This window comes from Mus musculus, chromosome 1, assembly GCF_000001635.26.
Source record: "Mus musculus strain C57BL/6J chromosome 1, GRCm38.p6 C57BL/6J".
Taxonomy (NCBI): Eukaryota; Metazoa; Chordata; class Mammalia; order Rodentia; family Muridae; genus Mus; species Mus musculus.
This window is the reverse complement of record NC_000067.6, coordinates 92,933,392-92,957,552: the sequence shown is the minus strand read 5'-3', so window position 1 is coordinate 92,957,552 and position 24,161 is coordinate 92,933,392. Positions and strand designations below refer to the sequence as shown.

At 50.0% G+C, this 24,161-nt stretch overlaps 2 protein-coding genes and 1 long non-coding RNA gene across 5 annotated transcripts in view; 1 reads left to right on the top strand and 2 right to left on the bottom strand.

Moving 5' to 3' along the window:
- The window catches only part of Gpr35 (G protein-coupled receptor 35), a 38,340-nt gene extending 28,839 nt beyond the window's left edge, over nucleotides 1–9,501 (bottom strand). Inside the window, exon 1 of one of the 3 annotated variants that reach the window (XM_006529780.4) lies at nucleotides 5,484–9,501. The gene's annotated coding sequence lies outside the window, so the exon portion shown is untranslated. Of the gene's footprint in view, nucleotides 1–415 lie in introns of all 3 variants that reach the window. The other 2 variants (XM_011248053.3, XM_006529781.4) reach the window with 2 other exon arrangements.
- On the top strand, nucleotides 6,963–24,027 carry 9430060I03Rik (RIKEN cDNA 9430060I03 gene). The gene is made up of 2 exons (NR_015525.1): nucleotides 6,963–7,073; nucleotides 22,450–24,027. It is a non-coding gene; the product is annotated as an RIKEN cDNA 9430060I03 gene (long non-coding RNA).
- Nucleotides 9,605–23,145, bottom strand: Capn10 (calpain 10). The gene is made up of 12 exons (NM_011796.2): nucleotides 22,539–23,145; nucleotides 19,477–19,608; nucleotides 18,034–18,230; nucleotides 17,053–17,270; nucleotides 14,930–15,071; nucleotides 14,087–14,253; nucleotides 13,612–13,874; nucleotides 12,656–12,858; nucleotides 12,275–12,536; nucleotides 10,580–10,779; nucleotides 10,293–10,338; nucleotides 9,605–10,044 (listed from the first exon to the last, which is right to left on the bottom strand). The coding sequence occupies exons 1-12, from the start codon at nucleotides 22,677–22,679 to the stop codon at nucleotides 10,015–10,017; spliced, it is 2,001 nt and encodes a 666-aa protein (NP_035926.2). The 5' UTR covers nucleotides 22,680–23,145; the 3' UTR covers nucleotides 9,605–10,014.
- Nucleotides 24,028–24,161: the final 134 nt, after the last annotated feature.

Genomic DNA, 24,161 nt, shown 5'->3' with positions numbered 1-24,161 from the left:
ACAAAGCAAAGTTAAGAGTAAAACAAAAACAATATAAAACAGTAGAGAAGTTGTAAAATTGGAGCATGAATTGTAAGAAAGCTCGCTTGGGTGTATTAATGTCAAATGGACTGGCACTAAATTCTAACATCTTTCACAGGAACTCAGAACAGGCAACCAAATATTAGTCAGGACATGTTACACTGGATCGTTCCTGAATGGAATTTATAGGACACCACACCTAGCAACAGTGGGACAAGGATTATCTTCTAATACTGTCTTAGTCAGGGTTTCTATTCCTGCACAAACATCATGACCAAGAAGCAAGTTGGGGAGGAAAGGGTTTGTTCAGTTTACAGTTCCACATTGTTGTTCATCACCAAAGCAGATCAGGAAGCAGGAACAGATGCAGAGGCCATGGAGGGATGTTACTTACTGGCTTGCTTCCTCTTATCCCGAGCTTATCTCTGTCCCGCAGGAAATAAACACAGGACACGCCAGGTTCTTCCGTGGTTAACTTTACTTCTATATCATATTGAGGTAGACAAAGAAGGTTCAGAAAGTGTGTGGCTTAAATACTTTTGGTGATGTGTCTAAACTAGGACTGGTAGCAACACCCGTGATCCTCATGCACCCTGGGGATAGGTTAAAGCCCCCAGGGGTTGGGCAAAAGCCCCGGGAGACGGACTGGTGACTTTGGCGGGCTGTGCTCTCGCAGCTGCGCACAAAGAGGTTTAGCACCATCTAGTGGCGGCACATAGATTGCAGCCCTTTACATCCCCTGACTTGCTCAGCTTGCTTTCTTATAGAACCCAAGACTACCAGCCCAGAGATAGCACCACCCACAATGGGCCCTCCCCACCTGATCACTAACTGAGAAAATGCCTTACAGCTGGATCTCATGGAGGCATTTCCTCAAGGGAGGTTCCTTTGTGATAACTGAAGCTCCTTTCTCTGTGACACACAAAACCAGCCAGTAAAAATGACCCCTTGTCAACTTGACACACAAACACATCACTATTAAGGCTCAACCCTTACATTCTTATTCATCCTCAATATCTAAACTTTAAAAGTCCCACAGTCTTTATATATTCAAAGTTCAATCCCTTAAAAATATCCAATATCTTTTAAACTCCAAAGTCTTTTTACAATTAAAAGTCTCTTAACTGTGGGCTCCACTAAAATAGTTTCTTCCTTCAAGAGGGAAAAATATCAGGGCACGGTCACAATCAAAAGCAAAATCAAACTCCAACCGTCCAGTGTCTGGGATCCACACATGACTTCTGGATTCCTCCAAGGGCTTGGATCACTTCTCGAGCTCTGCCCTTTGTAGCACACAGCTTGTCTTCTAGGCTCCAGATGCCTGTACTCCACTGCTGCTGCTGTTCTTGGTGGTCATCTCATGGTACTGGCATCTCCAAAACACTTCTGTCTTCCGCTCTAACTAGGCTTCCCCAATAGCCTCTCATAGGCTCTCTTCATGGTGCTAAGCCTCAACCCCTTTGCATGATCCCTTCAGTCCTGGGCCATCAATTGCAACTAAGACTGCACCTTCACCAATAACCTTCCGTGGCCTCTCACAGTGCTGAGCCTCGGCTGCTCTTCATGACCCCTTCATGCCTTCAAAACCAGTACCACCCGGGTGACTCTTACACATTACCAAGTCCTGTTGCAGCACAAGGCACAACATTGGCTATTTCTGGAACAAAGCCTCTTTGTGCTCTCAGAAAACACTTCCCAGAAGATTTCACCTCAGTGATGGTTGTCTCTTCTTAATCGCCGCTAATTTCTTAGCTCCAGCTAACCAGCATCAATAGTCACAGAAGTACAAAGGTTTTGCTTTAGTAGTTCTGGTATCTTGGTAACCACAGCTGATTCTTCAGCCCCAGCTAACCAGAACCACAGAATCTTCTCAATCAAAACAGCAATGGCCCTGATAAGAGTCTTTAATCTTCCCTCTGAAATTTCACAAGCCAGCCCTCCATCTTCTTCACTGTTCTCAACATTATCTTCCAAGCTCTATACAACACCCCATATAGCTCTTACCACCCAATGGATCTTCTGGCCCAAAGTTCCAAAGTCCTTCCACAGCCCTCCCCAAAACATGGTCATGTTGCCACATGAATACCCCACTAGGCTGGTACCAATTTGTCTTAGTGTTTCTATTCCTGCACAAACATCATGACCAAGAAGCAAGTTGGGAAGGAAAGGGTTTATTCAACTTACAGTTCTACACTGCTGTTCATCACCAAAGGAAACCAGGACTGGAACTCAAGCAGGTCAGGAAGCAGGAGCGGATGCAGAGGCCATTGAGGGATATTACTTACTGGCTTGCTTCCCCTGGCTTGCTCAGCTTGTTTTCTTATAGAATCCAAGCCCAGAGATGGTATCACCCACAATGATCACTAATTGAGAAAATGCCTTACAGCTGGATCTCATGGAGGCATTTCCTCAACTGAAGTTCCTTTCTCTGTGATAACTCCAGCCTGTGTCAAGTTGACACACAAAACCAGCCAGTACAAATACATATAGAACATTCTCAAAGCAGGCGACATGTCAGCCTGTAAGGGAAGTCTCTGTAAAATTAAAAGGCTTTAAGTCTGGTACTGTGATGTATCTGTGTAATCCCCCGCACTCCGGAAGCTGAGGCAAAGAGATCAGCAGTTCAAGGCCAGCCTGGGTAACATACAAGAGCTTGTCTCAAAAAGCTAAAGCAAAAGCATTGAGAAGGGGCTGGTGTGATGGTTCGGGTGTTAAGAGCACACATGTTCCTTCAGAGGACCCGAGTTCAGTTCCTATGTTGTGTGGCTTAAAACTGCCAGTTCCAGAGGGACCCAATATCCTGGCCTCCTTCGGGACCCAAATCCACGCGTGTGCGCACACAAACACACACACGTTTTAAAAAGCTTTTTTTTTTTTTTGGTTTTTCGAGACAGGGTTTATCTGTATAGCCATGGCTGTCCTGGAACTCACTTTGTAGACCAGGCTGGCCTCGAACTCAGAAATCCGCCTGCCTCTGCCTTCCAAGTGCTAGGATTAAAGGCGTGTGCCACCACCGCCCGGCTTTAAAAAGCTTTTAAGTTTATATAGAGAGTATGTCCCTCAAATATAACAAAATTTAACTAGAAATCAATAACAAAGAGCTATGACATCTAAAGAAAGCCAAAAAGCTGGGTGTGGTGGCACATGTTTGTTATCCTAGTACATGTGAGGCTGAGGCAGGGGGATGGCTATATATCCAAGACTAACCTGAACTCTATAGTGAGACCGTGTCTCAAAAAAACCAAAATATATGTATTTTTAAAAGTTTAACTTGAAATGCTCCCAAAACACCACATTTAGAAACAATCCACAGATCAATGATGACCGGAAGAGCCATAGAACGCATTTGGGACTGAATAACAATGAGAACAGAAGTTATCAATACTTAGGGAGAAGTCAGTGCTGTGCTTACAGGGCAATTTGTGGTTTCCATGTTTATTTCAGGAGCTGAGATTCCACTTTAGGGGCTGGAAAAACAACAAACTAACCCAAACAAACAAAAGAAAGGAAAAATGAAAGAAAAATGGTAATTTAATGTGTCAGAACAAAATGTTACCAAGAAAATAGTTTTATTTCTAAGCTGGAGTTACAGACAGTTGTGAGCTGCCATGTGAACGCTAGGAATTGAACCCAGGTCCTCTGGATGAACAGCCAGTGCTCTTCACCACTGAGCCATCCCTTCAACACAAGAAGGTAGGTGTTGAAAGCTGTTGTAACCTGGGCCTAGTGGTGAAGGCCTGCAAACTCAGTTTGCTGGGGCCTTAAGGAGGAAAGTCATGAGTTCAAGGCTACTCTGGCCTCTGGCACTTTCAGTGGTAGCCTAGACGACTTAGTGAGATCTTGGGCAGGGTGGGGGTGCATGGGGGGCACAGTTATTCATAAAGGTAAGTAAAACTGGCAATCTTCTGGCTAGATTGCTCAAAGCAAAACAGGTACAAATCACTAATACAAGAAATGAAAGAAAAGCCTTGAGAGACTTCCACCGTTAGGATTAAAAGGATATTAATAGCTTTAACCAAATACATTTGACGACTTTGATAAATGGATGAATTTATTAAAAGTCACCCCTTGCCAAAGTTAGTATCAAAAACACAAATTAGAATTGCTCCCATCCATTAAAGTTCTTGAGTTCATAATTCAAAACACTTCTATAAAGGAAGCACTCCACACTGATAGCGTTCCTCGTGAGGTGCATCTGCATTCAAGGATAAAGTGAGCTGAACCTACTACTACTGAAACTACTTTCAGAATGTCTCAGAGAAACAGACCACAGGGCATCCTCTAAGGCAGGCCCTGTCCTCTCAGTGGAACTGCACACAAAGGTGTTAAGACCAGAGTCACACAGGAGCACAGCCATGAAAAATCATCCCCAAACCCCAGCAATTAAACTCAACAATGCGCAAGCTGATGGCACGCCATCAAACAGTACCCCGGGAGTATAAGGCTAGTTTATCATTACCTGCCAGAGAATTCATCACATAATAGGAAAAAAATGAAATTCATATAATTTATGTAATCCCCTCAGTAAGTACAGATATATTTATAATTGACAAAATACCCTGTTCTCTGACAGACAAAAACTCTTAGCGGTCTGAGACTGGAAGAATCCCCCCACACATGAAAAAGAACACCCACAGGTAACTGACAGGAGACCTCACATGAGGCAGGGGGAGGCTAACATTTTTCCTCTGTACTTAGAAACAGAGTGGCTCTTGCCACTGCTATCAAACTGGCACTGGGGGGACCAGCCAGAGAACACAAGGGTGGGAGAGGGTGGTGCTCAAAAAGTGAAACAGCTTTGTCACCTAGGGTCGAAACATGCGTTTACAGAAGCTGTATTTACAAGGAAAAAAAAAAAAAGGAAAGAAGAAACTTAAAACTGGCAGGTGAATTAGAAAATTATAGGATACTGTAGTAATAGGCTAAACAATGTATCTCTGTTCAACAATAAACAATTAGAAGCTTAAACTATAGTACCACTTAGGGACACAGAAACACTTAGGAATAAGTGTGTAGCCTGTGTTCTGAGAGAAATTAAGACAACCCTAGATAGACAGGAGAGGAAGATACTCCTTCTCTTGAGGCTAACCCTGAGGGGGGTTCAGTGCATCATGGGACAGCACATCTCACTGGTTTCCTGGCTGCACTAGATTATGGCCTACCACTCAACACAGGCAACCACTCACATTGCTACACAGCCTTCTAGAGGTCCTCATGACTTTAACCAAAGAGAACTCACACACAGCCCTATGGGCAACTCCCTATTACCCATGATGTTAATATTCAAATCTTTATGTCCCATAAGGGCTTTGCCTCCAGCCTCATGTAGGGGTTGTTCTCCAAGTTCTCTCCCCACACCACAGGACCATGTGTGAGGATGCTAGCCCATGCTCTGTCCCCAGCTGATCTACCACCACACTATATGTTCATCTGCCATCTCACTGTCTGGATGCTGAGGCTACCTGTGTCTAGATGGTCCTCCCTAAAGGATCACAGGCTCCAAGGTGAGGATGCTGGACATCTCGGCTACATCTAAGGCACTGGAATGGGCAGTGTGCCTGCCACCAACCTAGACACTCTAGTGTCTTCAGGATGAAGTGAGGTTGGGAGATGAAGACTCGGTGTGAAAGTTGAGTAGGCTTCCTGCTCAGTATCCTCGCTGGTCCTGGAGGGTGAGGGACAAGCCCAGATCAATTAGGATTCAATCATAGGTTCAAACACAGGTGTCCTGACATGACACCTTTCCAGACCCTGGGCAGCCACAAAGCACAGCCACTGGTCCCTGGCCCAGAAGCCTTCACCATAGGCACCAAAGCTAGGCATGCCTTTCTGGCAGGTAAACTCCTGGCCAGCTGCAAAGGAGCAAGTATCCCAGGAGCTGAAAGTAAGCCTAGCCTGAGCTGTGGTCTGGGTGGAAGAACTGCACACATTCTTGACAGAGCCTCACCCTTGTGTCCCCTGAGACAAAGGGCCAACAGGCCCAGACTCAAGGCAGCATTATATGGGTGCTGTTTGAGGACAAAAGGGTAGCTGGGGGTTCAGCACCAAGTGGATGACTAAAAGTTCTGCAGGTGAAGTTTGAGCTCCCTTCCAGGGGGACGTGCAGAAAATGCTCCCGGCCAGCAAGGTCAGCCTGCCTGCCCTACCAAAGCAGAAAAGGCCCTCTGAGAAAGCAGCTCCACCCGGGGCTTTGTGGTGGGCCCAGAGGCTGGCTGCAGCGTGTTTCCAAGAATAAGGTGATTCTTCCAGGCTAAAAGGGGTTAAATTTGGCAAGTACCAAAAGAAGCCAGGGAGGCATACCTAGGGAGCTCTGCAGGTTAGTAAGGCATGCTTATGGGTGGGAGGAGTGAGGGGGAAGAAAGAAAGAAGAGCAGATAGGGGAAGGGAGGGAGGGAAGAGGGGGTCGGGAGAGTGCAGTAGCAGAGCATGGGGCTACTGGCTGACCTGATGCTTGCCAAGGTTCCAGCAGCCCAGCCCACCCTGTTTCACCTCCTATCCCATGCTGCCCTTCCATGACCATGTGCTCTCAAGACCAGGACTCCATACTCACCCTAGAGGCTCTGGACCTTCCAAATCGACTGAGCTCAGGAGGAAGGAGAGGTGAGAAAGGTCAGAGAAGGGCAGCCAAGACTGGGCAGCACACAGCCTAGGGAAGCTTTTACCCACTACCCTGGAACAGGAAATAGTGCTGGGAAGGGGCTGGGCTAGTAGAGGGGCCAAAGTCTCCTAGGAAGGAGACATTCTCACACAAACACACCCAACCTGCCCTTCTGGATCTGCCGGGTCCACCTTCAGCCCTTCCCTGCCACCAAAGATAGTTTGCTCAGCAGGCACGTTGCCGCTCTGGACGTGGAAGAGGAGTTCTGTTGAGGAGCCTCAGCTCTTCCCAGGAACCTGGAGTTCCCATCTGGGTTGCTTCATATATTAAATGGCTTATAAACAACAGACACTCACCTGATACTTCTGGGGGCTACAAGTCCAAAACCAAGGTCTTGGAGCTCCAGAGGTTGGTTCATGCCTGGTCATCTTGCTGCAGCCTCATGGTGGAAGAGGTAAGGGGACCCTCTAAGGTCCCTTCTATAAAGATTCTGTATAAGTTACTTTTCTCATTGCTATGACAAAATACCTGATTTAAAACAACTAGATGGGTTTATTTTGGTTCACGAAAAGTAACGCAGTCCATTGTGGTGGGAAGTAGGCAGCAGGAACACAAGGCAGCTGGCCATAGGGCACCCGCAGTCAGGAAGCAGAGGCAACTTCTGGTATTCTGCTTTGTGTCTTTTTATTCATCTGGGACCCCAGCCCAGATGGTGCTCCCCACACTCAGCATGGTTTTGCTTAGTTCGGTTATCCTTCTCAAAACAGACACTCTTGGTGTTCCTGGGTGGCTCAAGTTCCTGTCAGGTTGACAACCAAGATCCTGCCAAGCCCTAATGCCTGCTCCCACCCTAGTTAAGCTAGTCCTGCAGGCAAGGTGACAGTGGGAACTGCCACTACAGGCCAGGTGACAGTAGGAACTGCCACTACAGGGCTTGGCATACCAAGGGCAGTGAGCTCTTAACCCTAACATCACAAGCACTAAAACCCCTCATAGAGTCCCCACCTGTGTCCTAAACACCTTCCCAAGGTGCCTAGTAAGGGAAGGCAGACTTTCAGATCTTGGTGGTACCCAGAGCTTTGGAGTGCCACTCCTTGGAAGCCCTTGACATTCTCGGTGTCCACAGTGGTCTATGCTCACTCTTCAAAACCAGGGCTGCCCTGAGAAGCAACAGCCTGGTGCCTATTCTTCATCCCTGCCTCAGCTAGGCACCTGGAACTCCTCAGACCGTGGAAGGCAGGGTCTAGTTGAAATGTCCCCATGATCTTAAAGAGTGACCCACAGCTTAACTGCGCCTCCTGGAGGTCATTGGGGGTGATGCACATCAAAGAGCAATAGTTCAGTACTATGGCAGCCCTCAAAAGGCCTCTTCCGAGAGCCAAGACAAGCATGTGGTGACACTTGTGAAGATGCACGGTGTTGTGGAATTCCGGGCAAGGGTGTGGGGCTCCTGCTGCCTCCAAGCCCTCAGCAGATCTCTAACACCTCTGTCAGCTGGGAAAAGCCCACTTCATAGAGGCTTAGATATGTTCCTTGGGCAGCCTGAGGGGGACAGGCATTTTAAGGATCTTTCCTGTAAGCTGTAAGGTAGAGTAGCCTTCCTCAGAGACTTCCTAAGATGTTACTGGAGCTACTACCAAAACAGACACTGTTGAGAGGGGAAGGGACAGCCAATAATAAAATGTTAGTCTAGTGGACCCCTGGGAAGGGCTGCTGTGGGACATCAACAGGTCCTTAGGGCCTACCTTAGCTGGGAGGCAGCCTTGCATAGGCAACAGAGTCAGGTAGAACCCAAAGGCCAGGGGGTTTTGCTTCCATCCTTCTAAAAACCCTAAATATAAGGTTGGAGCTGCCCAAGTGTCTTCTTTCTCCACAAATAAGCTGCCCCAGATCCTGTTCTGCTGTGTACCTCCAGAAAAGGGGGTTCAGTCTGAAAAAACACTATTCAGGCCACGGGACTGAATTACTAATTACCCAGGAAGAACAACGGGTTGTCACAGGTAATGGGGGGACAGCAGACCCTGACCAGTGTGAACGTCCTGTCTAGTTCAATTGCTACTTGCTATGCTGTTGAACAGATGTGCACAGGTAGGGGATATGATGGCAGACTCAGCACTGTAGTTGGAGACGAGAAGAGGGCCGTGATGATGGGGAGCAGCTATAGATCGGAAGGTGGCTGCTGTCCAGCTTGATTGGAGCCCTCAGTGGTTACTTCCAAAGGAACAACCAGGTTACATCCTGTCAAGCCCTCGGGCCTGCTCTAACCCTAGTTAAGCTAGTTCTGCAGGACACTATAGGGTTTGGTAAATGCCATGGGTTGTAGGGTCCAATTCCAAAAGACAAGCCAGGTGATAGCCCTTGTTAATAATAGAGGTACCAAAAATAGCTGCCCTAGGACGTTACGGTGTATTAACAGAGGTGATGTAGAGGGCCATCAGCCAGACATCTGACCAAGCCAATCATGGATGGGGAAGGTGGCACCTCAACCTAGTCCAAAGTCCTGCTCACAGAGGACACACTTGCTGTCCACATCAATATGACCACAAGTTCCTCCAGAAACTGTGGGCCTCTCCTCCATGGCTGTGTACTGGGCAGGGGACCATTCTGTCATCGTACAGGCCTAAGGGTCCAGCCTATGCACAAGCCTGTTACAGTAGGACACAAGAGTGGCAGTAACAGTCCAGCAAAGATCAGCTTATGCAAGTCCAAAAGGCCTACTCACTGCAGCCACCCGGACTGCAACCGCCTAACTGGGACTTACAGAAATGACTGCTACACTTAGAGCACATCACTGGGACTGAATGTCACAGTCCAGGTGAGACTGCAGTTCAGGAAGGCCAGAGTAGGATGCCAAAATCACCAACTGTTTCCCATTCCCCATCTCCTCCAGAGCCCAAGCTGCCCTCACCCATCCCAGCACCCATCCATCCAGTTGAAGCTGGCTACTAGAATGTTAATTTGGCCTTGGGCTTTTTGGAACAAGACTAATCCATAAATTATTCATGTTTATTTATAAAGTCACATTCCAAAAATATTTCAAGTAATAAATAGGTTTTAGCATTTGTCACAGTCTGCCTGCCTAGTGTAAGGCTTCCGAAGTCAAGAAGGTTATGTGGATTCTGCAAAGCTTTCCACAACAAACCCGGGCCCCAGGAATCTCCTGGCCTTCACTAAGGAATGAAGATACCACTTGGGAGTTCTAGCCCCGCCCTGCAGCACCCACTGGACCCGAGATGTCTTCAATCCAGGACAAAGCACCCTATTTTAGCCCCAAGGTCCACAGCCAACCTCCAGAGCTGACGAGAAGCTGGCTTGTAGCTGGCTGGAGATGCACCTGGATGCTGGGCACAGGGGCAGCAGCCACTCTGGCCATGGCTGGCACACAGGGTCTCGTGTCAGGCTTTCATCACTGCCATAAAGGAGACCTGCAGGGGAGAAGGTACGGTTGGGCCCTGCCCTTTGCTCCCCACTGTCCCTCCAGACACCACCTGAGAATGATACAACCCAGCTCCCAGGGCTATCCTGTGGCTCTTTATGAGGGTGTCACAGCACCATTTATCTCAGAGGCCACTTGCAGCAAGGCTACTGGGAGGAGGGTGAGGGAATTAAAACCCAGACCACCAAGCAGACGTGGGCAGGAGAGCCAAGCGAGGCAAGGGTGCCACATACAAACCTCCTGGAGCAGCTGGCCCAGCATCTCCTGGCTGTGGATGGACTGCCTGTGGAGAGAATATCTAGTCATCTCCCAAAACTGCCTCACAGACAGACCTCCCACCAGACCCAGGCCCTACTCCCAGGCTTAGACCAGCAGGGAGTCTCAAAGTCCATGGGCCCACCTCTTGGCTCTGCTAGAAAGGCAAGAGCCTGGACATGCAGGCCAAGCACAAGGCTCATAGGGAAGAAAGAGTTACAATGCTGAGGGCCTTGACCCCTGCTAGCCTCCAAGGCCTGGAGACCTACCTATCGATTCTGGTTGCTATGGTTACCGTGAAGGTACCCTCTGTATCTGGCAGGTAGGTGGAGGGAACAATCCTGTAGTTCCCCACAGAAAGGAGGCAGAGGCGGCTCACTTCCTGGGCGTAGCGATGTGGTACACAGCTTAGCAGTGGCTCCTGGAGCAGCAGGGAACACGCGTCCTGGTTCTCACCGTCTGCTGGAACCTGGGCAACAGTGCAATTGGCATGGAGGCCCATTCAGGGTGGCATGGTTTGCTCTCACTCTGCACAGCACCAGCTAAGGGAGTACTGCCCTGGCTCAGCTGGTATACCTGATGTTCTCAATCCTCAAGCCATGGAACCACTATGCTAAGGAGAAGAGCCATGGAGCCAGGACACCCTTGTCAAAGGCCCTGCCAGTGGTACCCGATCCTGAAGAACATCAGATTTTCACACACACTAACCAGGCCCCTACACAAAAGCGCTCAAGAGTACTGGATGGGCCCTGGGCAGGGGCACTCGATTTGGAGTTTCAGGTGGCCTGACTCAAGATTCAAGGAGTCCAACTTTCTGGGATGTACCGACAGCCCTCAACAGAACTTTCTTAATGAAAAAATCCTGGTCTCTCCTGGCCATGTCACCTGCATTCCAGGTGACATGTTTCCACTCAGAACAGTGAATCCTGCTGCAGCCCAACACACCCTCTGCCAATGCTCACTGTGATGTGAGGGCCCACAGTGAATATGGCCTCATGGGATCGGAAGCCTCACTGTCACCATGGAGTCTGCAGCCCATGACCCTTGACCTCTAGCACAGTACTTCTCTCTCCTCCCCCTTTCTCCAACTAAAACTTTAATGGGTGTGGTCCCGGCTGCCGGCTACGAGGTGGAAGTGATGAAGAAGCTCCCTGGGGGACCTGGGGGGACCTGGGACTCACTGACCCTTCCCCACCCACAGCAGCCTGGCAGGGAAACTGTGTAAGCAAGCCCGGAGGCCATCACAGAACCCACGCGCTGAGGCCCTTTGGTGGCCTCTCTTCCATTACCTATGACTGCCCTGGGGTTAACAGCCTCAAAGTACAGTTCCCAGAACATGTGTCTTGAAGTCCTGAGCCAGACTCGAAAGAGCTTTGCCTCAACCGTGCAAATATCTATCTGGAATTTTCTGGGCTTGTTGACTGTGGCTGTAGCGCCTGACCACCAAGCTGTCCTGCTACCACCAGTGGCCAAGTACAGGTCTCTCCTCCTGCTTGCCCTTCTCGAGTCTACAGCCTTCCCAACTGAGGCCAGACTTCTGCCCTGCTCTACCTGATCCCATTATACAACAGCTCTTTCCAGTCCCACTTGGAACTGAGTGACATGGGAAGGATGGGCTGTGAGACTGCCCGTGAAGTGTGATTACAGCATGTGGTGTAAGTGACGAGGCCTCTCTACAGTAACTGCCTGGGGCCACATCCACCTCAGGGTGAGACTGGGCTTCTCCCTCAGAACCCCTAGAGAAGTCTAGAGCCCAGGGTCAGAGGTAGGGGGCATGCAGTGGATGGAACGACCTCAGACAGGGTATTTGGAGTGAGGTGAGCTACCCCAAATGACCTCAGTGAATAGTCTTTGTGAAACATGCATGAGTCTTTCATGAGGCCAGTCAGCTGGACCACCAGGCCCAAATGACAGAAGCCAGCCTCTGTGTCACAGTTGCAGGTCTCCCCTCAAACCTAACTCACCTGAAAGACATGGAAACCAATGGGGTGCAGCTGGCTGTCACTGAGCCGGCAGTGTTGCTGTAGGGTGATACGGATGTAGCGGGGGCCAGCACCCTCAGGAACAGAGAAAGGGAGGCAGGGATTGCAGGGGTAAGAGGCAAAGTTCCTGCTGCCCCCAGCTGTCTGGCCAGCTCTCCAGCAGCCCTGCAACTGCACAGTCTCCCACTCGCCTGCAGGCAGGGCTGTTCCAGGCGATGCACCCTTGGTGGCCAGCCTGACGGCACTGCAGGAGGATACACAGAGGGTACTGGCAGCCTGGTCCAAAGGACCCTGCCCAAGTCCTACCCTCACACTGAGCACACCCTTGCTCCTCCCCAGGCCCAGCTAGCACTGGCTCCTTACCTGAGGGAGATTTTCCCAGTGGAGAAGACTCTGAGCAGGAACTGCCCTGGCACATCCTTCAAAAAGGTGCTAGGGACGGCCAGGTAGTAGCCTGGTGAGAGCTCACAACGCAAGTGGATCTCACGATCATACGCATGGCATGCAGTGCCAGCCACAGGGGGTGCAGACAGGACTCTGGGCAGGCTGATCTTCCGTTTCTCTACCTGCATGAATGGAGGTGGGAGGCTGAGGAGAGTCACACCCAGGCACTGGACCTCTGCTCCCTACTCCTCGATGCTCAGGCAAAGCTCCCTAGAGATTTCTGAAAAATCTAAGCCTCCGGAGCACAAAACATCCATCCTCTTGAGCCAGGTGAAGATGCCAAAGACCTAGGGCTTCCTTCAGAGGGGCAAAATAGACAAATCCAGAACCATGTTCAAAAAGGCCCATGACCAGGGCAGCCCGGGGAATGCTGGAGAAGGTACTTTCCAGTAACTTTTTTTTTGCAAGAGTAAAGGACCATGACATAGGCCCCTACTCAAAAAGGGACAATGAACAGTGGTGTGACTTGTCACATGGTATCAAGATACACAAGATTAAAATACAGCCACTGAGTAAGCAAAGAGCAGTTCCTGACCTACCTGTTCTAGGAAATAGATACTAGTTTGTAAAACTGACCAAATGTTTCAGACTGACCATAAAATAACCCTATACACATACAGGCTGTAATGGAGGAATCAGGAAGGCAGCTAGGTGGGGTACACAAGACAAGCAGCAGCCCTAGTATAATGGGAAACTCTTCCCTTGGGAAGATGGGGACTGTAGAGATCAAGCTAGCCTCCACCTCTGCGGTGGGGTGGGTGGACTTTGAATCAGCTGCTTCCGTTGCTATATCAGAGGTGTTTGATGCCAAAGAACATGGGAAAAGGAATCAATAGCTAAGGGTGGGAGCTCCTGGGCCCAGCAGATGGAGTTACCTTCCAGATGTGCAGGCCCACAGCCTGGTAGTCTTTGCCTGGGAGGTTCACCGGTGCAGGACTGGCACCCGCCAGTGCCCGAGTCTGGCCCACTAAGCGCCTCCGGGGTCTCTGAAGAACAGCCACACACACCTCGCTGGGTTCCAAGAGCCGTAACCAGAACTTGGGGTTGCAGGGAAAGCAACTGTTGTTCCGGCAGCCTCCTGCTGACTGCCCTGTCACCCAGGCACCAGGCAGTGTCCGCGTATGGCACAGCACCCTCTCTAGTGAGTGGGAGAGCACACGTGTCAGCCGAGAGGACCGAGCTGGCTTTGCTGTAGCCACAGGCTGAGGTAAGCAGACCAGTGGCAGTCAACTCACCCTCTGAGAATCACACCCGCTCCCACCTCCAAACCCCCAGTCAGTCAATCAGGCAGAAAGGACGGTATCTGTCCATGGTGTGCCAGCCCATGCAGGCTCCTGGCGGCAGCCCTACCTGTGTGGAGACTCTGTAGGTGGCCGGCCTCTGTGACTGGGTAGCCGATGGTGACCTCATCAAACTCCCTGAGGAACTCCTCTTCCTCGACCCAGAACTCTCCTTCCTGGAGTTGGGCCAGCAGCTCAGACTCCTTAGCTGGCTCTACCTGGTTCCACCCTTCACCTCTGCAGGAAATCTCATTTCAGTGCAAGCTCAAAATGTATTATCAACTGGTAAATAAGGCCTGGGGTGGAGAGCCTCAAACTTTTGCCATACACTGCACTGTAAACTCTGTTACTAAGTGTCCTATAGAAGATGCTTCCTATGTGCTGGCTGTCCCTCAGAACCTTTCCTTACCAGGAGGACCCCACACCGGAAAGAAGCTGCCTTCTTAAGGCCATCACAGCCGAGTCCGACCCTTTAGTCTCTGAAGGAGCTATTGGGTTGACTGGAGCGCTGCTCAGTTTAGTGGCACTAGACCCAGCCTGCACACAGAGGGTAGTTGGGGTCTAAGAACCTCAGTGCTCCCAGGCCTCAAGGGGGTCCTGGCTTAGTTGGGTCTTAAAACTGAGCTGAGGACTTCAGCTGTGGGTCACCCTCAAACCCCTACGCAACAAAAAGCATTCACTATCCTATACATACCCAAGGTAAAACCCCATAAAAAAAGTTACATGATCCTAGTTCTTCCAAGACCTAGAAAAAGCAAGCACTTTGATACACAAATGAGTGCAGAGCGAGCTTTCCTACAGGAAGGCAAGCACCATCCTGGCAGCTAGACACGACACAAATAGGGAGCAGAGCAATGCAGCATGGATGCCCCAGGGTACCCACCCCTCTTCCCACGTGCAGCCTGGTACTTACCCTTCTCTCCAGAGGCCCTGCCAACAACGCCGGCCCCAGGGGTTGTGAATCCGCAGCAGGAGGATACCCTGGCCAGTCTGACTCCTGAGCTCCTGCAGATCTGAGATGATGAAGGCATGGAACTCTCCGAGTTCCCTGGCACCTATGAGAACAGCCCAGTCGTGTGTAAGACCTGCATCACCATGTCCCCAAACTGGACAGGACATACAGATTCCTGCTTTCCTGCCCGTGGAAGATGCTCTGGGTCTCCATAGTGCTAAGGCGCCAGGCCAGCTATTTGCAGTGCTCACTGGCATGCTGTGCTGAGGGCTGATGTTGGCCTTGGCTCCCTACCACCAGGATTTGATGCTGCACACAGTATTCCCTCCTCTGGGCCTCAGTTCCCACCATGGGTGTCAGTACAGGGCCAGGTCTCAAGCATGAGACCATCTGACTGTCATGTTGAGGACTTGAGGCCAAGAGGAATTCCACCTGGCCAGAGACCACAGGACAGAGGGCCCTGCCATGGAAGAGGAGAACAGTGCTATTCTAGGAGGGTGGAAGCCAGAAAGAGGGCAGGAAGGCCTATGTGGCCACAGCTCTAGTTCCAAGGACTCTGCAGCTCCCATTCTTGGTGTCCCTTTTAGTTCCAGCCCTTGACACTTCAGTGGGTCCCAGGAGCTCTTTGCCAGAGAAAGGAGCTCTCCAAAATTCAAGAGTCAGCTTCCCCACACTCTAGGACTGATACCACCAACAGAGTCTTATGGCCAATGGCTAGCTCCCACCTCAGGAGGGAGGCTCGGTGGAGTCGGGATGGCCAGCAGTGAACACACCCTGGTCCTTCCCTTGAATCCCAGGATCTGTCTGAGGATCAAAGACCAGGGCTTTGTCAACTCTTAGTTGTTGGTCTGGCCAGTGTGATTACCGATAAGTTCTGGATTATTTTTTTGTTCATATTTTATTGTTTGTGTTTACATGTGGGTATGTGTGGGTGGGGCACATACACATGTGTGAGCAGGCCGGCAGACAGACATGGGGTAGTTCCTCAGGAGCTGCCCACCTTATTTTATGAGGCGGGGTCTCTCAGCAAGCCACAGGCACCCTCCTGTCTCCACCTCCTCAGAGCTGGAATTCCACGTATACATCGCCATGTCTGTCCGACTCACGGCCTCGCGCTGTGCAGTACAAGCTCTACAGACTGAAGCGCTGCCCTAGTGCTATTTCTGAACCTAAGTGATAGCGTACAAATATTCTTTTTTTTTTTTTTTTTTTTTTTTGGTTTTTCGAGACAGGGTTTCTCTGTGTAGCCCTGGCTATCCCGGAACTCACTCTGTAGACCAGGCTGGCCTTGAACTCAGAAATCTGCCTGCCTCTGCCTCCCAAGTGCTGGGATTAAAGGCGTGTGCCACCACCGCCAGCTGCATAAAAATATTCTTAAATGTGTATAGAAAATTATATCAGAAAGATATGGCCAGACATGTAATAAGTGACAATGGTCTCAACACTTGACTACCTAAGTTTTAAGCAAGTCTGAAACTCAAAACAAAAACAAAAACAAAATTCCAAAAACCAAAACAACAATAGAAAAAACAAAACACAGCAAAAAAAAAAAAAAAATCGGAACTATTTAACATTACTGGAGGATCAAGAAAACCACAGCAGGTCCGGCAGTGGAGGGAGAGATTCCAGTTTATGTAAAAGTGGTATACAACAAAATCAGAAAAGGCTGCACACATTCAGGGAAAAACTCAAGAAGTACACTAGAAGGTTCTAAGTGGTTTACAGTTCTATCTAGGTGAGCTTTTCTTTTTTCTTTATTTTGTACACAAACTTCTCCTCATGAACCTTAATATATCAGGAAGATAAAAATGGCTTTGGACTTTGCTTGGTAAGCAACTGGGGCACGGGTGATGATGTGGCTAGCTTGGATGCTGTTCTTGCTACTGCTTCTAAGCTGTGAGCAGCAGGGGACATGACGTAGGTCCCGCCTTGCCCTACGTGAAAGGACTAGTCTAGGAGAAAGAGGATAACCTCTCTCTAGAGGAGGGGTAACAGGAGGACACCCAGCCAAGACAGCCTCTCAAGGACCGATTTCCTTCTCTGTAACAAGCTAATGGTGGAGGGAGTTGTAGCCATAGCTGTACCTGCTCTGGGGCTAAGCACAGAGCAGCTGATTAGACACCGGTCCTTCAGGTGGAGTAGCTGCCGACAAGTTCTGTGCTCCCCACCACTGGGTCTGTCCTGCTGGCCGCTGGCTTTCGTTACATCCTTCAAGCTCCACCTTTCTGCCAGGCTTCCAGTGAGATCCACTAAGGCATCTGCCACTTGCCCTGCCCACAGGTGCTCATACGATCCATGGACCCTGGGGAACCAATAAGCACAGGAAGTATGGCTTTGCCACTGAGATTCTTGGCTGTCCTATTCCCACAATCCATCACACCCCAAAGTACCCAACCACCCTCTCACGGCACCCAGATCGCCTCTCTCATGGCCTCTCTGCTTTGTGTCACATCTTCACCCAGCCATAAATGCCAGCATTTGCCATATCCCTGCTGTTTTCTGCTCAGGTTCAGACTCATCCCTCCTCTAGTGTGGGCAGCGAAGCACAAGGCAAAGGGGCAAAGAGGCTCCATCCTAAATTCAAACCCCATAGTCCCAAGGATGACATTCTGCTAGCCTTCTGAGTCCCTCTGCTCAGACACCTGCCCAGCAAGCTGCCAGTCTCCTGTGCAAGATGCACACTCCAGGTAGAGGGAGTGCTGAGAGCAGGGCTGGAACAAGCAAGCGCTGTTCCACGCCAGGCTCCTCCCTCCCCTGCAACAGGGCAACAAACTCCTTGTGCTGAATGTCTGGAAACATATATGAGGGCATCTTTGCACCGGGGCTGAGGAATGAGGGGACCTTTCTGTGAAGTGCTGGGAAATACGAGAAGGGAAAGAGTGGCAGGGAGGGCATACCATAGTCCTAAAACCAGTGTCATGTCAGGACCCACAGGACTGGCTGCCAGACCCTGAGGAACGCATAGGACTCTGCAGCCCAGGAGAGGTGAGATGGGCCTCATGGAGGCATCTTGGTGCTGAAGCCACCCAGCCTGGCTGACCCCGTCACTTCTATATCATACATACTTAGCATAGGCCTTTTCCAGTAAGGGAAGCCAGAACACATCCTCTCTCTGGCACCGGGAAAAGCAGAGTCTCCCGGCAAGACAAGGCAGACGATCATCTATGGTCACTTCCTCCCAGTGTCCAAACTGCCAAATCCGACAGGTGAAGAAGCCTTGGTATTTCTGGTCAGACCAGCCTGGCTGTCCTGGAGGGAAGACCTAACACACAGGAGAGGACAGACAGATAGCATGGGATCAGTATCAGTGTGTTTCTCAGCATCCCAGCAGGGCAGCCTCCACAGAAGCACTGCAGACACTTGAGGGGTCACCCAAGAGAGGGGCCACCGGAGAGCCACTGTCACCTGTATTACTCAGTGTCCTAACAATGCAGTCTTGGCAGAAGCTCTATGAGCACCTGCTAAGAGCAAAGGGCTCTGCTCTGTTAGATGTCACATCTGTATGTCCATGTCACACCAACACAAAGTCCAGATTTTCATATAAATAACTCATGTCCCCAAAGCTTATAGCCAACAACGTTTCACTGCCCCAAATAAGCATTTGACCTGAATCCAAAGCTTTGGCAGACAGGAGTAACCCAATTTTTTTTGGGGGGGGGGTTGGTTTGTATTTTGGAGATAGGGTTTCTAAGTGTAGCTTGGGCTGTTCTGGAACTCACTCTGTAGACCAGGCTGGCCTTGAACTAAGAGATCCGCCAAAGGCATGTACCACCACACCCGGCTTCCATAACCCACTGGCCTAATAGCTCTTCTTGTTTCTCAAAGCCAAGTGCCCCAAACTGGCCAGTCACTGGCCAGCTACACCCATTGCTAGCTTCTGTCAGTAGACAAGGGAAGGCTCTGGACTAGGGAGACTTGGTGTGGCACTGGCTCCAACACTCAGACACACAGGAGCTATGATGACGACAGCATTAGTGCCTTCCTTTACAGAGAAGTTAGATGCCAACAAGGCTGGACAGGGAGGGAGCAACAGTGACAAGCTTAGCCCAGGACTCAGGACAGGACAGAGTCACAAATGGGTGACCCCACCCCCACCCCCGAGTGCTGTCGCCTTAGCTGAAAACACTGAGCAATGAGCCAACCTAAAACATGCAGCACTGCATATCAGAAGACCGTTTCAGTCACCTTTTCTCTGTTGGTATTTAAAACTTACGTATGAAAAAATAAAAATAGAAAGAAATCAATCAAGTTAAAAAAAAAAATCCAAACCAGAGACACAAGATGCCTCTGCTGACCCTGTTCTACCTGCTAGGTTGGCCTGGTTTTATGTCCCACATGGGTGGGTGGCTCCGGTCTGGTGGACAGGACCCACTTGGTGTCCTAATCTTTCCCAACACCCATGCTGCACAGACAAAAATGTGCTGCAGCAGGCCCTGGTTCTGGAAGAATGTCCGGTGCTGTGCACTAGAAGTGACTGAGTGGGAAGAAGGCTAAGATGGGCTCTGTACCTGGTCCAGGAGGTGTTGACTCTTCTGAAGGGCGGCACAGGCACACAGGAACCAGCAATCTCCCAGCAGCCCTTGCTTCACCTGTCCCTCCCATGGGTTATCTGGAAACAGCTGAGGTGTGGCACAGATTTCCTGAAATCAAGCCATTCAGAGTTAGCTCACGCCTACAACTACTCTTCAAGCTAAGAACACATGAACCCAGGACAGGCTCTGGAGGCACTTTCTCATTCTCTGAGCTCCTGGCCCCAAATGGAAGGAGAAGTTACTTCTCTGTCACCCTGTCCTTCTGTCACCCTGTCCTTCAGCACTTCCTTTGCTACAGTTCTCCCATGGCAAGACCTCAATTCTGGAGGACCCTTTTAAATAAGTTTAGAAATCAGCTCTACTCTATAAATTTATGGTGACAAATATCAAATGGGTCCTTTGTACTGTAGAAAGTCTACTGTTTGTCTAGCAGGTTCAATCCTACATACCTTCTGCCTTGTCTCTCTTCTTACTCCCCTTGCCTGGACACCTCACCTACCAACCTGTCCTTCTGCTTCATAAAAGCCACTGGCCACCCACCCACCTTCTGCTACCTCTCTTTGCTACATGTTCAGGCATCCCATTCCGGAGGCAGACCACACCAGCCCGCTAGTGGGATAGAGATCTCCCATCTTTAATAGCTAGCAGCACTGTATTCCCTGCCTAGGCTCCCTTCAATGACAGCTTCTCAGAGAAATGACCAATCTTACTGCCCCTCCCTTCACTTTCAGCAAATCAATCATCCCTGACACTGCCTCAATTTCCCTCAATTTCACCTTCGAGATGTTAGATACGACAGGCATGTCCTGTCCTTCAGTAACTTTCATGGCTGTCCGTCACCCCCCCCCCACCCTCAAGGGCATGGAAGCAAGCCCCCTGTAGCTCCATGATGCCAAGGCTCCTCCGGGCCTTTCCCGTCACTGCTCGCTGCATCTCACCTGTTGCTGACTGCCTGTCGGGGTGCTCACATGCACATTTACACATTAAGGCTTAAGGTTAAGTCTCAAGTCCCTTCTTCTACTCCTTCCCTTCAGATCCTGAGTGGCTCTTCCAAGCTGGACTGTAACCGACTCTCCCACCTATCGTGCTCTTCCTGAGCTTCTGACCCATCTATCCAACAACTCCACCTGGACAAGGGAGGAAAGCCAGGCGCTGCTTAGGACCACCACCCATCTATCACTCTGGCCAGGAAGCAAGAACTCATTCTTTTTTTTTTTTTTCCAATCTATCTATATACATCATATGTGTTTGCCTGTGACACAGGGCGAATATGGAGGGCAGAGGCCAACTTACTGCAATGAGTTTTCTCTTTCCACCATGTGGGTCCCAGGGTCCACACTTAGGTCATTACCCTTGTTAGTAAATAATTTACCTTCTGCTCAGCAAGCAGCAGGGCCATTTCAATAGCCCAGGAAATCACTCTCATCCCTGCTCTGGCTTCTACTTCAAACAGCGGACCCTTCTAAAGCATTCACAACGCTGTCTACTGCAAAGCCCACCCACCCAGCTGTCAGGCTAACCTGAAAGTCAACATTGACTTCTAGCACCACTGAAAGGGCAGCCCCCATCTTGCCCTGTTCATCATCTCCCTCCCAGGAGTGAGCTGCTTCCCCATTGTTCTTCTGTCTTGTTTCCCACGGTTGCTACAATTACAAATAGATACACTCACATGGCTACAATAGAATAGTAAGTGTTGAAAAGAACAAAAAGACACTATACTGTGTCCTAGTCACCAAAGAGCAGTTCCAACAAACTCACTCCTTAATTGAGTCTCTCCTGACACCTAAAACATTTCACCTATTTGTATAGTGTGTGTGAGTGTTTTGCTTGAATCTGTGTCTAGTGTCCATGTGCCTGTAGTGCCTTCAGAGGCCAGAAGAGAGCACTGGATTCCCCTCAGACGGGACATGAGCCACTATATGAAATCCATTTTTTTTAAAAAAAAAATATTTTTATTCACTTTATAACCTAATATCAGCCCTTCCTCCCCTCCCAGTACCCCTCACGAAAGTCCTCTCCCTACTCAACATTCCTCTTCTGAGAAGGGGAAGCCCCACTCTGGGTGCCACACCTCCCCAACACACACACAATCACTACCCACCCCTGCACATCAAGTCACTGTAGGACTAGGCACATCTTCTGAAACCCCCTGTTTAAAGTAAAAACAAAACCTAAACTCCAAGGGCATGGCCAACAGGGCTCTTTCTTTCCCTTGCCTCTCAGTGTTGCTCAAGAAAGCCAGGATGCTTATCAACACCACTGTGCCAAGCAGGCAGCACAAGGCCTGGAACCCTGCCAGCTGTCACTGTTAGCACTACATGCATGTGGGACAGGCTGTCCCCCAGTAGTCTTTCTGCTGATAAGCCACGTCTAAAAAACACCAACAAAAACACTAGGCTTGAACAATCCATCCATTTAAGCTGCAACAAGGCAAAAAAAAAAAAAAAAAAAAAAAAAAAAAACCAACCAAAAAAACCAAAAAAACCAAAGCCCTCCTACCACAGCCCTTTCTGGCTATGAGGGGTAACACTGTTGTGAGTTGCATGCATGGACGCTAAAATAACAATACATAGTTCCACCTGCCTGTGCCATTTAAGGGAGCCCTGAAAAGCAGCTCCTTAGGTTTTCCCAGTTGTTAAGCACAACGCTCCCCGTGTTCTGTGCTACCTTTTGGTGTTCATACCCTAAAGCTACTAGAAGAAATGTAGAGCAAAGTGCAAAGCCAAGAAAGATTGCGCTGAATTACACCCGACAAAACTTAGGTGGTGGGATGGTGCTGGAAATACTGCTTCTAATCCCTTAATATCAAAACAGCTCCCTACTACCTGACTTTGGGTAGGAGTGTATTTTAGTAGAAACCCCAAGATAACATCTAAAAGACAAGCCTTTCGATTGCTTCTGTCCTCCTCATTTGAATTCTCAGGGCTGGCTATCACCTTTTCTGAATAGGCTTGAAGGCGAGGTCCTGCTAACCCCGGGGTCCATCTCCGTGAGAAACATATCCACAACACCCGCCCAGGCAAGAGACCCTGCTGCACCTGGGGTCGTCTCCAAGTGATGTCCTCCCGAAACTGGGCCAGAGGCGTGGACAAGTTGTAAAAGAGCGAGGAGTCCGAGGCGGGGAATGCCGCGTCCCGGAAGAGCTCCCGCGCCGGCGTCTCGGCCCGGACCGCCCGCATCTTCGGCGCCCTGGGCTCCCATCTGCGGCCCGTGGACTCGGTCGCCGCCCGGGAGCGAGTGCGCGGCCTTCACTGCAAACCGTGTTTGCTTAGCCCGGGAGACCTACTGGTGCAGAGCAGCCTAGCGCCGCAAGCTCCGTTGTCTAGGTAACCCGGCTGGAGCCAACCAGGAGCCGTGCTTGCGTCATATGACAGAGCTGCCTAATCACGCACGAGCTGCAGCGCAGAACCGTGCAGGACTGGTAGGTTCTGCTCTCGCACGAGGGCGTGGTCCCCGCGTTTCTAACTGGGCAGTGCTAGCCTGATGTCCGTATGCTTTAGTGCTCGGGACAACGCAGCTGTAGCCACTTGAAATCGAAGTCTCAGTGACCACAGGAAGCTGAAAAGTCACTTTGGTTTAGATCGCTTTGTCAATGCTATCCCAGCATGCAGCGCCGTTCCCAGCATACGTCGCTGATCACAGGCGTTGTCTACTTCCCAGCGTGCTTCGCTCCTTCCGGTGTGAGGCAGGAACTTGGCAAAGCGGTGGTTCCTCCCTGTCTTCTGAAAGAGCCAGTGAGGAAGTGGCTCAGCGAATCGCGTTGTTATCCTTCCGTCGCGGTGGTGGTTGCGTTGTTCTGGGGAGGCAGAGGTGTCACTGGGGTTGAAACTTGCCGGGGTCGGGCATTTGTCTCAAAACGATTGGGCTTCAGACGCTCTGGATCCTAAGCGGCCAGGGAATGCGGCTGGAGCATTCCTTGAAGCCTTAAATGGCCTGGCTATGGTTTTGTAGACTGGATGGTGACCAGGACGTGGACTTGCGGCTCCACGATTATTCGATGCCATGAGGAGGTCAGGGACAGGACACTCTCCTTCTGGTGCCTACTCTTCCAGGTCCCAGGAAGGACACAAATCAGCCAAGGACTGTTCTCTGTGTCTTCTCCAAATGTATTTCATCAAGACTAGAAGCTTCATAGACAGGAAGGGAGACGACGAGGCTTCACACCTTGTAGACTGCAGTTTGCCACCTATTAGGGCTGCTCTGATATTTTTTCCCTCCTCTGGGCCCCTTTTTCTCAGTCTTGGATAAAAGGTAGTCAGAGGAAATGCGGTTTGTGCAGTTAAGTAGATCAAGTACCCGTTGCCTAAAGAGGAACAACCAGGCCAAGCTTTTACCCATAACCTGCTGCTTCAGAGTCTAGACAGTTGCTCCTTCTCCCAGTGAGAGGCTGGGCTGCTCCTGCATCAGCAGCAATTACTGCTGTGGCATGACACAGTTACCTTGGCTCCACTAGGCTTCAGCGCCATGATTTGAGGTGCAAGACACTTAACTCTTTATTGAGGTTATTTAAAAAAAAAAAAAAAAAAAAAAAAGGAGTAGCCACATAGCCCAACATCTCTTTGGGATGCTTTTTCATTTAGTACTTAATTTCGACTCAGGGGACTGACTGGTGGGCTGAAAGCTGCACTATAGTTGAATCATTAAGAGCCTGGACTCGGTTT

What these genes read in the sequence shown, in the direction of transcription:
- Capn10 (NM_011796.2), bottom strand. Translation starts at nt 22,679, where the DNA reads ATGCGGGCGGTCCGGGCCGAGACGCCGGCGCGGGAGCTCTTCCGGGAC. An exon ending in TCACTTGGAGACGACCCCAG is followed by an intron (nt 19,609 to 22,538) that starts GTGCAGCAGGGT and finishes GCTTGATTTCAG; the next exon opens with GAAATCTGTGCCACACCTCA. An exon ending in CAGGGCCTCTGGAGAGAAGG is followed by an intron (nt 14,254 to 14,929) that starts GTAAGTACCAGG and finishes GATTTCCTGCAG; the next exon opens with AGGTGAAGGGTGGAACCAGG.